We start from the raw sequence: 13,473 nt of genomic DNA, 5'->3' as shown, positions 1-13,473 counted from the left end.
CCTCCACAACTCTACCCCTCAAACCTCCCTCCACAACTCTACCGCTCAAACCTCCCTACACAACACTACCCCTCAAACCTCCCTACACAACTCTACCCCTCAAACCTCCCTACACAACTCTACCCCTCAAACCTCCCTACACAACACTACCCCTCAAACCTCCCTACACAACTCTACCGCTCTTAAACCTCCCTACACTAAAACACTACCTTTCCAATACCACCCTACACCAAATACTACCTTGCCTATATGTACTTCCCTAATACAAACACTATCGACCGCTCTGTTACACAAAAGACACCAGTTTAAATGTATAACACCACAGACTGGAGGGCGTGGGTCTGAGCTGAAATGAGTGTAATGCAGAAGTAATATTTAGCCCAATAATTACAAAATCAGAAGCTTAACGCAGTACATTTTATTGAGAATTTACACTTTTGAACAACGGCCTTACAACAGTGCAATATACATTTTACTTTCAAATAAAACAAACGAGAAAGAGAAAAAATAAAGTAATGACAAAGTCAAACGCCATGGACAGACACCAAAGGGACAACGACTCAAAAGATTCCCTCAAAACATTCACTTGCATTGCATAAGCGTTCCAACGTCTGTCTACGAAAATGTGGAATGCGGTCAGTGCTGTAGTGGAAGTAGTAAGACAGTGGCGCATGGCTAACATGGTCAGGGGAATGATAGATCAAACAAGCCCTATAACAACTGGTGCAAATAGTCCAAGTCATTTGCAGAAAAAAGGGTAAATTACCACCCTCATCTCAAAACAATATAGTTTACTTGCATTCCCCACTGGAGTAGTGTAATCCATACTCCTACCATTCCACTATACATCCACACCGCTGCACCGACCATGTGCACAATGGGACCATTACAGTTGTGGATGAAGCCATGATATCCAGACTGTGATTGTACCACTGCTACTTGGTGTGGCCATTCAGTTAAGTGTCTGAGCAAAGCATGACGAAAAGGACCAGAGACTGCATGCACATCCTTTTCCAAACAATGATGGGAAAATGCACGTGAGGTCGCTAAATGGGAGATGTGTTGCAGACATGCTGGTAAAACAGAAACCAGGGAGTGCACATTAAATGTATGGCTCATTGGTAACATGTACATTTTCCTTGCAATCCTTACTCACTCATCCATCAGTATTACACACACAATCATTTGATCTTTCACTGAAGAGGTAAGTGGAGGTGAAGGGAGGAAGAACAGGCTGATTAGTGTTCATGTGTGTGCGTGTAACTGAGATGGAGGTAGATGTCCATTGTGATTAACCCTTCCCCTCCCCACCAGTAGAAACAGATTCAGACATGATTGAAAATACAGCGAACACAAAGCATTCCTCTTTAACCATAAGTTTAAAGGGACTGCATGACGTCAACACAACAGATTCTCAGTTAGTTGATGACATCAGTCACTGAGTGGCTCAGAGGAATGGGGCCTCGATGCTTTAAATGCTCTCCATACAAACCCAGCACTCTGACATGTTATGATTCAGCTTTCAAATGAGCAACAATACAAATATAACATTTCATGATTACAGATACCATATTTATTAGTAACACATAATACAGCCTGGCTGACCATTAGTTCAGCAGTGTTTTGTTCTCTATGATCCATGACAAAAAATAAAATCTGAAATATTTTCCAACACTCCTCCACTGACAGATACAGTTAACGCATAGACAAACCTGAAAATGAGATTTAAAATAGAAAACTAAATAAAAATATGTCTTGTGTGCTATACTGTCCTCCAGCTTACTGAAGCACTTCCAGGTTAAGAGGCATGTGGTCCCACAAGTTAACCATTAATGAAATACAACCGGACAGGAGAGAATGGGATCCCCCCTTCCGTAGTCTCCCCTGTCATGTGAGAGGGTAAAGTGGCTTTATGCAAAGACCCCCCTGACACAGGAGGTGGAGGAGCTAGCAGTGAAATGGACAGGCTGAGCAGAGCAGCCCCATGTTTTCCCTTGCTCGTTTCATCCATAAGACCGAGGTTGTCTGAAAGAAGGCACCATGCACATGTATTTGAGCCAGGCAGGAAGAGAACAGAGAAAACAAACAAACAAATGACGAATTACAACGTCAGCAGCAGAATTCCCATCTTCTCAGGGTCCAAGGTTAAGGCTACTGTCCGATTCTCCACCAGATTCTTCAGTTAAGGCAACCTACAGAGGGACGATGCAAACGGATACAAACCATCAGCCTTTTAGGGTTACGGATTAGCAAAACAGACACTAGAATATTGTCTAATTATGAAAATGTGGTAAAATGTCAGTTTTTTTGGCATACAGCACCCTATGATAAAGAATGATTCATAATGAGGAACATTTGTGAGAAGAGAGGTCACCTGCTCATTCACACTTAGCTGTCATTTTCATACTGACTCAAGCGCTTCTTGGATTTCAGCTCTCTCAGCCACTGTGGTGAGGCCTCTTCACTAAGAGACAGACATCACAACTGGTAAATATTTATGTTCCAACTATCAAAAATCCCTGGTTTGGGATATTAGATCCAGGCTGAACAGAGGGAAGAGACAGGGTCACTATCTTACCCATTTTCTTTCCCTCCGGAGGGGGGCAGCACACGGGATGCCCGGGGAAGGAAGGGGGATTTAGGAGAACGGGATAACTGGGAGGAAGAAGTGGCGGGTCCCTCAGTCTGATTGTCAGAGTCACTTCTCTTCTTGAGCTGGGCCTGCCAAACAGAGGGAGAAACCAGCAGGAAAACATATCAAAAGCATTTTTCAGAGCAGTATGAGTGAAAACATTACACTCCTGGGGAGCCTCACCATGAGAGCAGATGGGTCCATCCCAGGGAAGAGGGCGACTCTCTGGGGCTGGGAGGAGGCAGCAGCAGAGCGGGGGTCTGCTCCTCTCGCTTGCTCCTCAGAGTCTGAGTCCTTCTTGGAAGACTCCACTTTGTCCTCTGTAGAGGACAACACACCTGAGTACATCACTTCACAATCAAAACAAATAGGTTATTCAGAAGTCGAACAGATCTTTGACCATCTAAGTCACATCTCCAGTCTAACTGGTCGAATCATGTCCACTCAATCCATAGTAAAAGGTATGCAGCAGAACAAGGTAGTGGATGGAGATATGGCCGAGGGGGTCTACATTAGAGCAGGGTCCAAGGCTGACCTGTGGAGTCTCGAGAGCGCCAGTCCTCAGTAGGCGTGGCCTGCCCCTCTGGGTGTACAGACAGAGCAGCAGTCTTACGAGAGACCCTGGAGGGGCGTGAACGTGGCCCCCGCATCTTACTCAACTGCACCCTGGAGCGCAGAGCACTGGAGTCCAGCAGGCTGGTGGAGGCCTGGAGAGAGAAACACAAAGCAAATCTGTGGAAACAAAAACTCTGACTTCTACGTCTTTTTAAAAAGGTGAAGTCAGTCTTACCTCAGGGAAGGGGAGGGGTTGTTTCTCGGTCTGGGCAGGGAAGCCGTCTGGAGTGTCGAGGTCGCTGGGCGGGGAGTGGACATGTTCCCCTGGCGTGTAAAGTGGAGTGGGTTTCCTAGGGGACTGACCGGGGTGGCTGTCTGAGGTGGGCGTGGCAGGAGTCAGGCTACAGGAAGGACAGACAGGAACAAACAGAAGAGTACTTTAGGCTACCTTCCTAAATCTACACTACAGGCTGTTAAATGCATGCATTGGCAATGAGAGAACAATGTGACAGGTACTGTGTCTACTAGCTCTGTGACCGAGTAATATTCTCCGGTCTGGGTTTACTGTTGGAGCATCACATTTCATAGAGGATGCATGTGCATGATGACAATGGATGACAGGTAGACTCACGCTCCACTTTATTTCACAATGAGGGATGCAAACAGTGGTGAGTCACCTACTGTACACAATCATACTAGCTCAAAATCCTCCCTGAGGTGATTCATTTGAATTACATTAAAATGACCCACTATCTGTTGACAGTCCCTCATATCGTATCTTTATCTGAAACTCTACTACAGCATCCAGTCATTTCTACTAAACATAATCCAGAGTATCGTTGCTGTGATACCATCTCCTAGCCACAGGAGGTCAGTGATCGACCGGCCTGCTGAGAGAGGCCATTTTGAGTGCAGGCGTAAAGCAGGTTTCAGTGAGCTGCTGCTCCTTGACCACAATGTGTGAGGAGTGCTGCGATTCTACTGTATCTGTACAGGAAGTACCGATATATACCATAGTATGTTGATTTATTTCAATATCAGTAACTGTCTCTGCCTTGGAGGAGATGCTTGTGGGTGTTGTATGTTGTAAGGAAAAAGGTTGAGATGATTATTAGCCATAACGGTGGGACAGCAGAGAATCACTGCCTGCGGCTAAGTCTCCACCCTGCCCTATCTAGAAGGCTGGACCTAACACGGCTCCGTGACTTTGTTTTAAGGTCAATGCTGCTCCAGGAGAAGAGACGATAGAGCACATCTCTCCCTTTAGCTGCATCCATTCGATACTACTTATCAATCCAGGAGATCAAATGGTTGAGGATTGTATATTTAGAGGGAGAAGTGACTGGGGACCTTATATAGACAGGTGTGTGTCTTTCCAAATTCAGTACTAGGGATGTCAAGATGTCTTGATATCAGGGTAAAGCCTCATGGGAAATTAGTAATCATAGAGGAATGAGGATCAGCATATTTAGTAACCAAAAACATGAGCACATCCTGGTTCATAGGTCCAGCCCACAGGATCCACACCTGTGATGGGTTGTGTGTATATTTATATTCACCTATCGTCAGTGTGCAGTCCTGTCTCCCAGGTCCCGTACTGACTGTCCGTCTCATGGACCAGTGTGTCCATGTCCCTCCACTCCTCACCGTCCAGATTCTGCTTCAACTGCTCCTGAGAGAGATGGACAAGGAGAAAATGACAAGTCAGTCAAAAAGGAGTGGATGCAGTGCATTCAGATAGTATTCAGACCCCTTCCCCCTTTTGTTACATTACAGCCTTATTCTAAAGGGGAGAAGAAGAAAATCCCTCATTAATCTACACAAAATACCCCATAATGAAAATAAGTTAAGAAATGTTTGCAAATCTATAAAAAAAATGTTATTTCTATTTGCATAAGTATACAGACCCTTTGCTATGAGACTCGAAATTGAGCTCAAGTGCATCCTGTTTCCATTGATCATCCTTGAGATGTTTCAACAACTCCACCTGTGGTAAATTCAATTGATTGGACATGATTTGGAAAGGCACAAACCTGTCTATATAAGGTCCCACAGTTCAGTGCATGTCAGAACAAAAACCAAGCCATGAGGTCAAAGGAATTGTCCGTAGAGCTCCGAGACAGGATTGTGTCGAGGCATAGATCTGGGGAACAGTACCAAAAACAAATATGCAGCATTGAAGGTCCACAAGAACACAGTGGCCTCCATCATTCTTAAATGGAAGAAATGTGGAACCACCAAGAGCTCCTAGAGCTGGCCGGCCAAACTGAGCAATCGGGAGAGAAGGGCCTTGGTCAGGGAGGTGACCAAGAAACTGAAAGTCTCTCTGAAAGAGCACCAGAGTTCCTCTGTGGAGTTGGGAAAACCTTTCAGAAGGACAACTATCTCTACAGCACTCCACCAATCAGGCCTTTATGGTAGAGTGGCCAGACAGAAGCCACTCCTCAGTAAAAGGAACATGACAGCCCACTTGGACTTTGCCAAAAGGCACCTAAAGACTCTCAGTACATGAGAAACAAGATTCTCTGGTCTGATGAAACCAAGATTGAACTCTTTGGCCTGAATGCCAAGCATCATTTCAAGAGGGACGGTGACGGCAGCATTATGCTGTGGGGATGTTTTTCAGCGGCAGGGACTGAGATGACCGGAGTCCTGAGCACTCTGGAGCAGGTTCTCGGACTGGGGTGAAGGTTCACCTTCCAACAGGACAACGACCCTAAGCACACAGCCAAGACAACGCAAGAGTGGTCCCGAGACAAGTCTCAATGTCCTTGAGTGGCCCAGCTAGAGACCGGACTTGAACCCGATCGAACATCTCTAGAGACCTGAAAACAGCTGTGCAGCGACGCTCCCCATCCAACCTGACAGAGCTTGAGAAGATCTGCAGAGAAGAACGAGACAAACTCCCCAAATACAGATGTACCAAGCTTGTAACGTCATACACAAGAAGACTTGAGGCTGTAGTCGCTGCCAAAGTTGCTTCAACAAAGTACTGAATACTTACGCAAACAGTATTTACTTTGTCATTATGGGGTAGTGCGTGTAGATTGATGAGGGGAAAAAACAATTTCCTCAACTTTAGAATAAGATTGTAACATATCAAAATGTGGAATAAGTGAAGGGGTCTGGATTCTTTCCGAATGCACTGTATGTGCTATTGGAATCCCCCTCGGAGGTCAGAGGAAACGCATTCCAATATGACAGAACTGGATTCATCTCCACCAGCCTGAATCAAACTATCAAAGCATCTTATTGGCTGTCGGTTCAATCCATCACCACGTCTGTGGAGCGAAACCCCGCCCAGCCTACAGTAACAAAGTTGGCCGGTTGAGAGAGAGAGAGAATGAGTGATGCTGGTCCTGATAGCCCTGTATTGCGTGGCTATGGCCAGGCCAGCAGTGGGTGAGAAGGATAACGAGAGGTAATGGGATGAACTCACAGGGCCAGAGACTGGTGAGACACTGTTTGCCGTCTACTGAACCGTGGCTCTTTTAATGAGGCTTCTACAGAGGGCACACTGTCCTAAAACCACACACTCACTGCTCCTGTGCATGCATTCAAGCCTGTGCATGTACGCGCACATACTGTATAGAAACAGAGAAATATTGCTGAACTTCCATGATCTCTACTGACTTCCTTGACAGTGCTATACAGATGCACTGCTGCACCACAACACCATGTCTAAAGAAAACGATTGAGGGAAATGTAATGGGTATTTGGTGTGTGTGTGTGTGTGTGTGTGTAAGGGAGTGAGAGCAGGGCCAGAGGGAGAAGGAGGGAGAACAACAGTACAGGATGTCATTCATCATCAATGCCTTTCCTGACAGGAAGAAAGAAGGCCAGGGAGAACAGTAAGAAACTCCCTCCATCTGAGAAAGCACTTGCACCAAAAGTACATTAGTTCCTCCTCTCCAGGCTTTACAGCCCTAAAAAACTATATTTACAGCACAGTAACCTAGGCTTGTTTTCAAATCAACACTGACTTTCTGCCAAATCTGGCATCAGCAGTTAAACAAGCATTGGTTTGAACATGCTGTTGGTCACATGACTAATGCCTCAGGCTAACAGGCGGGCTGGGCTCAGGGTCAATTAAACAGGCATGCTAATCGATCTACATGCATAGGCCTTTCAGACAGATTAGGGTGGGTCTATGGTACAGCTACGTTTCTCGACGTGAGGGGTTTACTGAGAAGCATAGGAGGAACAATAGCAACACAGTGAAGAGAAAGTGAACAGACCAACAAGGTGCAGTAAGATATGAATGCTTAAGTGTTGCTTTCTAAAACCCTCTCATTTCTGGCAGGAATGATTCCTGATAGGTCAAAAGACAGTCAGAGAAATAGACCTCTCACACCCACTTAATCCCTCTAGATCATGAATTTCAGCCTAAGATTTAGTACAACTAATTCACAGGACTAAGCATGTAGGATTCAATAAGCGAACCTCCTGTAATCTAAATTCCTTGAACATGTACCATATCCACAGTGTACGTGGTTGAACTTCAGCACACCCAAACACACCCTCACTTAGTGTTTGCCGCTCCTGAGGCTACCCGGTTACCTGCCAACCAAACAATAGCAGCAAGACAGAGAGGGTAAAGAAATAACATAGGCTGACTTGTAGTGCTACTTAAAGCCCTTTAGTATTGACCATGTGAGGGTGTAGGCTCTGCTATCAACAACACACTCTGGATACTAGGAGAGCAGGCCTGCATGGCACCTTATTGTGAATCAGAGCCGTAGTGAAGTAGACGTTTCCTTAATAACATTAGCCTTGGCCAGCCTGCTAAAATACCCCCTCTGTGGACAGGAAGGGTGTGTCAATGGAAATGACAGAACAATGAGCGGATGAATAGAAGGAGGGAGGAGAGAAAGGGTGATTGATAATCTAACACACTTTTGAGGAAGTAGAGGAGCCAAGGTCTTGGAAAGTTAGACCTGCCAAACATCACGGCTCTGAAAAACATCCTGGTATTATGACACCATCACATTTATGAAAATGTTCACCGTAAATCCCCTTCTTATTTAATACAATATGCCTACTTTGGGTTGAGATAAAACACATGCTGGGCCTATTACGTCACTGTGAAGGCATAGTCACTTTAAATTGGATTAATCCACTTCCTTACTGCAAAACAATCATTCATATCCGCCCTGAATAACAGCCAGTCAGTCACACAGCCCTACGAATGAGGAAGTGCTGTGCAGCTCTAAGACATTTAACATATGGTCCTGCTGCCTGGAAGCAGACAACACATAGCAGGCCGGTTACTTAGTGCAGGTACAATGACCCCAACACAAACACTGCAGAACAAACCTCAAACCACCCCCAGTACGCCCCAACACCTCTCTCCTGCTCTAACCCCTCTAGGTGGAGTCTTCCTCAGTAGGAATGTTTAACAGTAAAACACATTGATCATGGAGTGGACTGGTCAATGACGACACTTTGCAGCTATCCTAATATGACTACAGATCCCATGAGCACCAATCCCCTGTCAACAACAGAGCAGCACTCCAGCCACATGTCACAAACTCAGAAAAAAAATAAACGTCCCCTTTTCAGGACCGTCTTTCAAAGATAATTCATAAAAATCAAAATAACTTCACAGATCTTCATTGTAAAGGGTTTAAACACTGTTTCCCATGCTTGTTCAATGAACAATAAACAATTAATGAACATGCACCTGTGGAACGGTCATTAAGACACTAACAGCTTACAGACGGTAGGCAATTAAGGTCACAGTTATGAAAACTTAGGACACTAAAGAGGCCTTTCTACTAACTCTGAAAAACACACAAAAAAAAGATTCCCAGGGTCCCTGCTCATCTGTGTGAATGTGTCTTAGGCATGCTGCAAGGAGGCATGAGGACTGTAGATGTGGCCAGGGCAATAAATTGCAATGTCCGTACTGTGAGATGCCTAAGACAGCGCTAGAGGGAGACAGGACGGACAGCTGATCGTCCTAACAGTGGGAGGCCATGTGTAACAACACCTTCACAGGATTGGTACATCCGAACACCACACCTGCGGGACAGGTACAGGATGGCAACAACAACTGCCGAGTTACACCAGGAACGCACAATCCCTCCATCAGTGCTCAGACTGTACGCAATAGGCTGAGAGAGGCTGGACTGAGGGCTTGTAGGCCTGTTGTAAGGCAGGTCCTCACCAGACATCACCGACAACAACGTCACCGTTGCTGGACCAGACAGGACTGGCAAAAAGTGCTCTTCACTGACGAGTCGCGGTTTTGTCTCACCAGAGGTGATGTTCGGATTCGCGTTTATCGTCGAAAAAATGAGCATCACACCGAGGCCTGTACTCTGGAGCGGGATCGATTTGGAGGTGGAGGGTCCGTCATGGTCTGGGGCGGTGTGTCACAGCATCACCGGACTGAGCTTGTTGTCATTGCAGGCAATCTCAAAGCTGTGCGTTACAGGGAAGACATCCTCCTCCCTCATGTGGTACCCTTCCTGCAGGCTCATCCTGACATGACCCTCCAGCATGACAATGCCACCAGCCATACTGCTCGTTCTGTGTGTGATTTCCTGCAAGACAGGAATGTCAGTGTTCTGCCATGGCCAGCAAAGGGCCCGGATCTCAATCCCATTGAGCACGTCTGGGACCTGTTGGATCGGAGGGTGAGGGCTAGGGCCATTCCCCCCAGAAACGTCCGGGAACTTGCAGGTGCCTTGGTGGAAGAGTGGGGTAACATCTCACAGCAAGAACTGGCAAATCTGGTGCAGTCCATGAGGAGGAGATGCACTGCAGTACTTAATGCAGCTGGTACTTACTGTTACACCAGATACTGACTTTTGATTTTGACCCCCCCCCCCCCCTTTGTTCAGGGACACATTATTCCATTTCTGTTAGTCACATGTCTGTGGAACTTGTTCAGTTTATGTCTCAGTTGATGAATCTTGTTATGTTCATACAAATATTTACACATGTTAAGTTTGCTGAAAATAAAACGCAGTTGACAGTGAGAGGACCTTTCGTTTTTTGCTGAGTTTAGTTACCAAAACACTGACCTGAACAGGACACTGACAGGGTATTTTCTTCTGTCATTATTACATCAGTGTAATGTACAGACAAGGGGCCAAATGTTTGCTAAGAATGCAGAGCAGAATGTCATTAAAACCTGACTGACTCGGCTTAAGAACTTAAGACCAGTGGGCCTGGCTGATACAGGCTGCAGGGTAGAGGACTGGGTCCAGAGGGAGAGGTGGTGGGTTCAGGTCAGCTGGATCAGCCTGAGGGAGGACCAGGGCATCTGGATGATCCACCAACTGGTTCTCAGGTAATGTACAGACAACCAACAGGCTCTAGCTAAAACCAGACCATACATACACACAAACCAGACAGAGAGAGTGAATCAGTAAAGGGCTGCTGTGTCTGTGTGGGGGTTTTGTTCTCTCTTTGTATTCAGACGTGAGAGTCCAGGTGTGTGGACCTTCTGGGCATTAGGTACCGTGGAGGGGGAAAAACCAGCAGAACTGCATCCCTTGAGGACAGGAGTTGTGTGCCATCCATCCCTGTGGTCCTCTCAGTGTGTAGACCACCTCCCAAACTCCTCTCACCCTTTCCACCGCTCCATTATCTGGCTGGCCCCTGTTCAGCTCTTTCTCCTCACGTCTCACTGGCCTCCGTTCTATGACCATTCATCACTTCTCTCCTGACAGGCTGCAGAACACACTGATGCTCATGCTCAGTGACAAACAAACAAGCAGATCTGCAAATCTCGTAAAAACTGCAATCAAACTGTATCCAGACTAACAGACACTTCCTCACCTCACACCCGGACTTCATTGTCTAAGATAACTGACCTACAATGGGTGTCATTACACTACTGCAACTACATGGGATCCATAGCTATATAGTCTATATCCATACATGGATCCCAGCACTGTTGTTGACTGCTCTATACACAGATAGTTTTTACCCCCAAGCCATAGGACTCCTGAACAGGAAATCAAATGGCTATCCGGACTATTTGCATTGTGTGTCCCCCCAACCCCTCTTTTTATGCTGTTTATCTTATATGCATAGTCACTTTAACTATACATTCATGTACATACTACCTCATTGGGCCGACCAACCAGTGCACCAGCACATTGGCTAACCGGGCTATCTGCATTGTGTCCCGCCACCCGCCAACCCCTCTTTATGCTACTGCTACTCTCTGTTCATCATATATGCATAGTCTCTTTAGCCATATCTACATACTACCTCAATCAGCCTGACTAACCGGTGTCTGTATGTAGCCTCGCTACTTTTATAGCCTCGCTACTGTCTTTTAAATGTTGTTTTATTTCTTTACTTACCTATTGTTCACCTAACACCTTTTTTGCACTATTGGTTAGAGCCTGTAAGTAAAGATTTCACTGTAAGGTCTACACCTGTTGTATTCGGCACACGTGACACAAACTTTGATTTGACTAGATTAAACCAGACCATAGTTTAGGAGGGAGGGACAGGGGGTGAGAAACCCAACTCCAGCCCACAGTAAGCTATGACCTGAGGAGCCAGTGACACTGTGGTTGCAGTGGGAGCTATGGTGCACACACAGACAAAGGTCAGTGTTATGTCAAAGATGGTATGAGACGCAGAGGGCGAGAGAGAGGACACAGAAGCAGATGAGGCACAGAGAGGGGGTGAGCACTGAACAGCGAAGAAAAGCAGAACAGTCAGGAACTATCAGGATCAGAGAGAGAATTCACATTGCAACACAAATAGACATAAAACACAAGTAGAGAAGGCCTTGACAAGTTTGAGGTGCTTGGAATGGGCAGTGACAGACGGAAGGACAGTTGGTGGTGAGAAGGATTGATGGGGGGGAGCAAGTGTCAAATTGTGTGTGTGTCTTACAGCAGTGGGGGTGTTGGGGGTGCTGGTCCCAGGACGCCTGCGTAGGGACAGGCGCTGCTGGCTGCGCAGAGAGAACCTACGGAAAGAATCCCGGCTGCGAGAGGCCAGAGAACGTAACGAGTTGGCCCTCTTGAAGTCCCCGGGGCTGTCCTCGGCCCCCCTGCCCCTACGTTCCACTGCACTGGACACCAAGCTGAGCGCCCCCTGCAGGGAACGGCGTGCGGTCCCCATCCACCCAGACACCTGGGACTGGGCCACCGACAGCTTGTCCCCCAGGTACTCCATCTCAGATCACTAAAAGACCAACGTCACAGAATGAAGTCCGGACAAAGCACTCAGTCAGGCTGTGGTCCGGTACTGTAGGTCCTGAGTCCAGTGTGATACCGTGGTCGATGGGGAGTCCTTGAGCCAGGTAGTCATCCAGGACCAGAGCTGGTGTCCTGGATATTGTTGAGGTGCGTAGCTAGGTCAATGCTGCAGTAGCTGGGCTGTTTGTAAGGGATAGCACAGCCAGTCAGATGCATCATGACTCCATTTCAGTCCATCATCGGCAGCGAGGTGAAATCTAAGCTTTCTGTTCTGCAAAATGCCTATTTCCATACAGCAATACAGAAGGGCAAGACTGTAGCGGGGAACCCAAAAGGGTTAGGGCTGTTTAACAGACAACCCCAGCTGGTAGAGACTCAGGTGTGACGATGCGTTCACAGCAGATATACTGCTGCACCGTCTGCAAACAGGTTCTTGAGCCACATAATGATGATCAGACCAAGTAGCAGCAATAAACCCACAGACGTAGAAGTGCAATGTCACAACCCAGCTCATCTGTTCTGATTCTCATGCCCCTCACGGCGGGATTCTGAAGCTGTCGCTCTGACACGTCCGCAATCGCAGAGGAACACCATTTTTAAAAATCTACCTCTCCATAGACCCCACGCTGCAGTCGTCTTCCTGCGGGAAAACTTTACAGGAAGAACGGTGCTGAACAGAACGGCTGGTGTCAGGCAGAAGGAAGAGCTGTACTGATTCCTATTCCCTCGGAGTACCCAGCACACAAACCGCAGAGCAGCACCGTGGATATAGAAGCACAAACAGGAGAGGAGATTGTGATGCTAAGGTCAAATCCATGAGAGAAAGACCAGTGCACTCTCCTTCCTTTCCTCTCCCCCTGCAGGTACAGGCCAATAGAGAAATGCGTCAGTCTTCTGCTCCCATTCCCCAGCACTACAGGACTCACGCTCAAGGAGAAATTGAGCGAACAAAGTGAGGGAGGGGAGAGAGGAGGCAGGGAGAAGCGGAGAGAGGGAGGGCACTGATTTGCAGTGCAGGAAGGGAGGGCGATACATGTTCTGCGGTGATCCATCTCTCCTGCATGTTTCTGCTTGCAGCGAGCAAGACAGAATTCTCACAGGCATAGTCAG

General features: G+C 47.0%; 1 protein-coding gene across 2 annotated transcripts in view; it reads right to left on the bottom strand.

The window, feature by feature from the left end:
* Positions 1–398: 398 nt before the first annotated feature.
* LOC106585486 (uncharacterized) overlaps positions 399–13,473 on the bottom strand; it is a 35,254-nt gene continuing 22,179 nt past the window's right edge. For both annotated transcript variants that reach the window (XM_014171741.3, XM_082968606.1), the window contains 7 exons: positions 4,747–4,859; positions 3,423–3,588; positions 3,168–3,339; positions 2,816–2,952; positions 2,579–2,721; positions 2,375–2,464; positions 399–2,192 (listed from right to left, as the gene is read on the bottom strand). In XM_014171741.3, the coding sequence (XP_014027216.3) occupies positions 2,389–2,464; positions 2,579–2,721; positions 2,816–2,952; positions 3,168–3,339; positions 3,423–3,588; positions 4,747–4,859 (807 nt within the window). In that variant the 3' untranslated portion in view covers positions 399–2,192; positions 2,375–2,388. The remainder of the gene's footprint in view (positions 2,193–2,374; positions 2,465–2,578; positions 2,722–2,815; positions 2,953–3,167; positions 3,340–3,422; positions 3,589–4,746; positions 4,860–13,473) is intronic.

This window comes from Salmo salar, chromosome 24, assembly GCF_965601325.2.
Source record: "Salmo salar chromosome 24, fSalSal1, whole genome shotgun sequence".
Lineage (NCBI taxonomy): Eukaryota > Metazoa > Chordata > Actinopteri > Salmoniformes > Salmonidae > Salmo > Salmo salar.
Note: the sequence above shows the minus strand (reverse complement) of the source record. Positions and strands in the feature narration are given on the sequence as shown.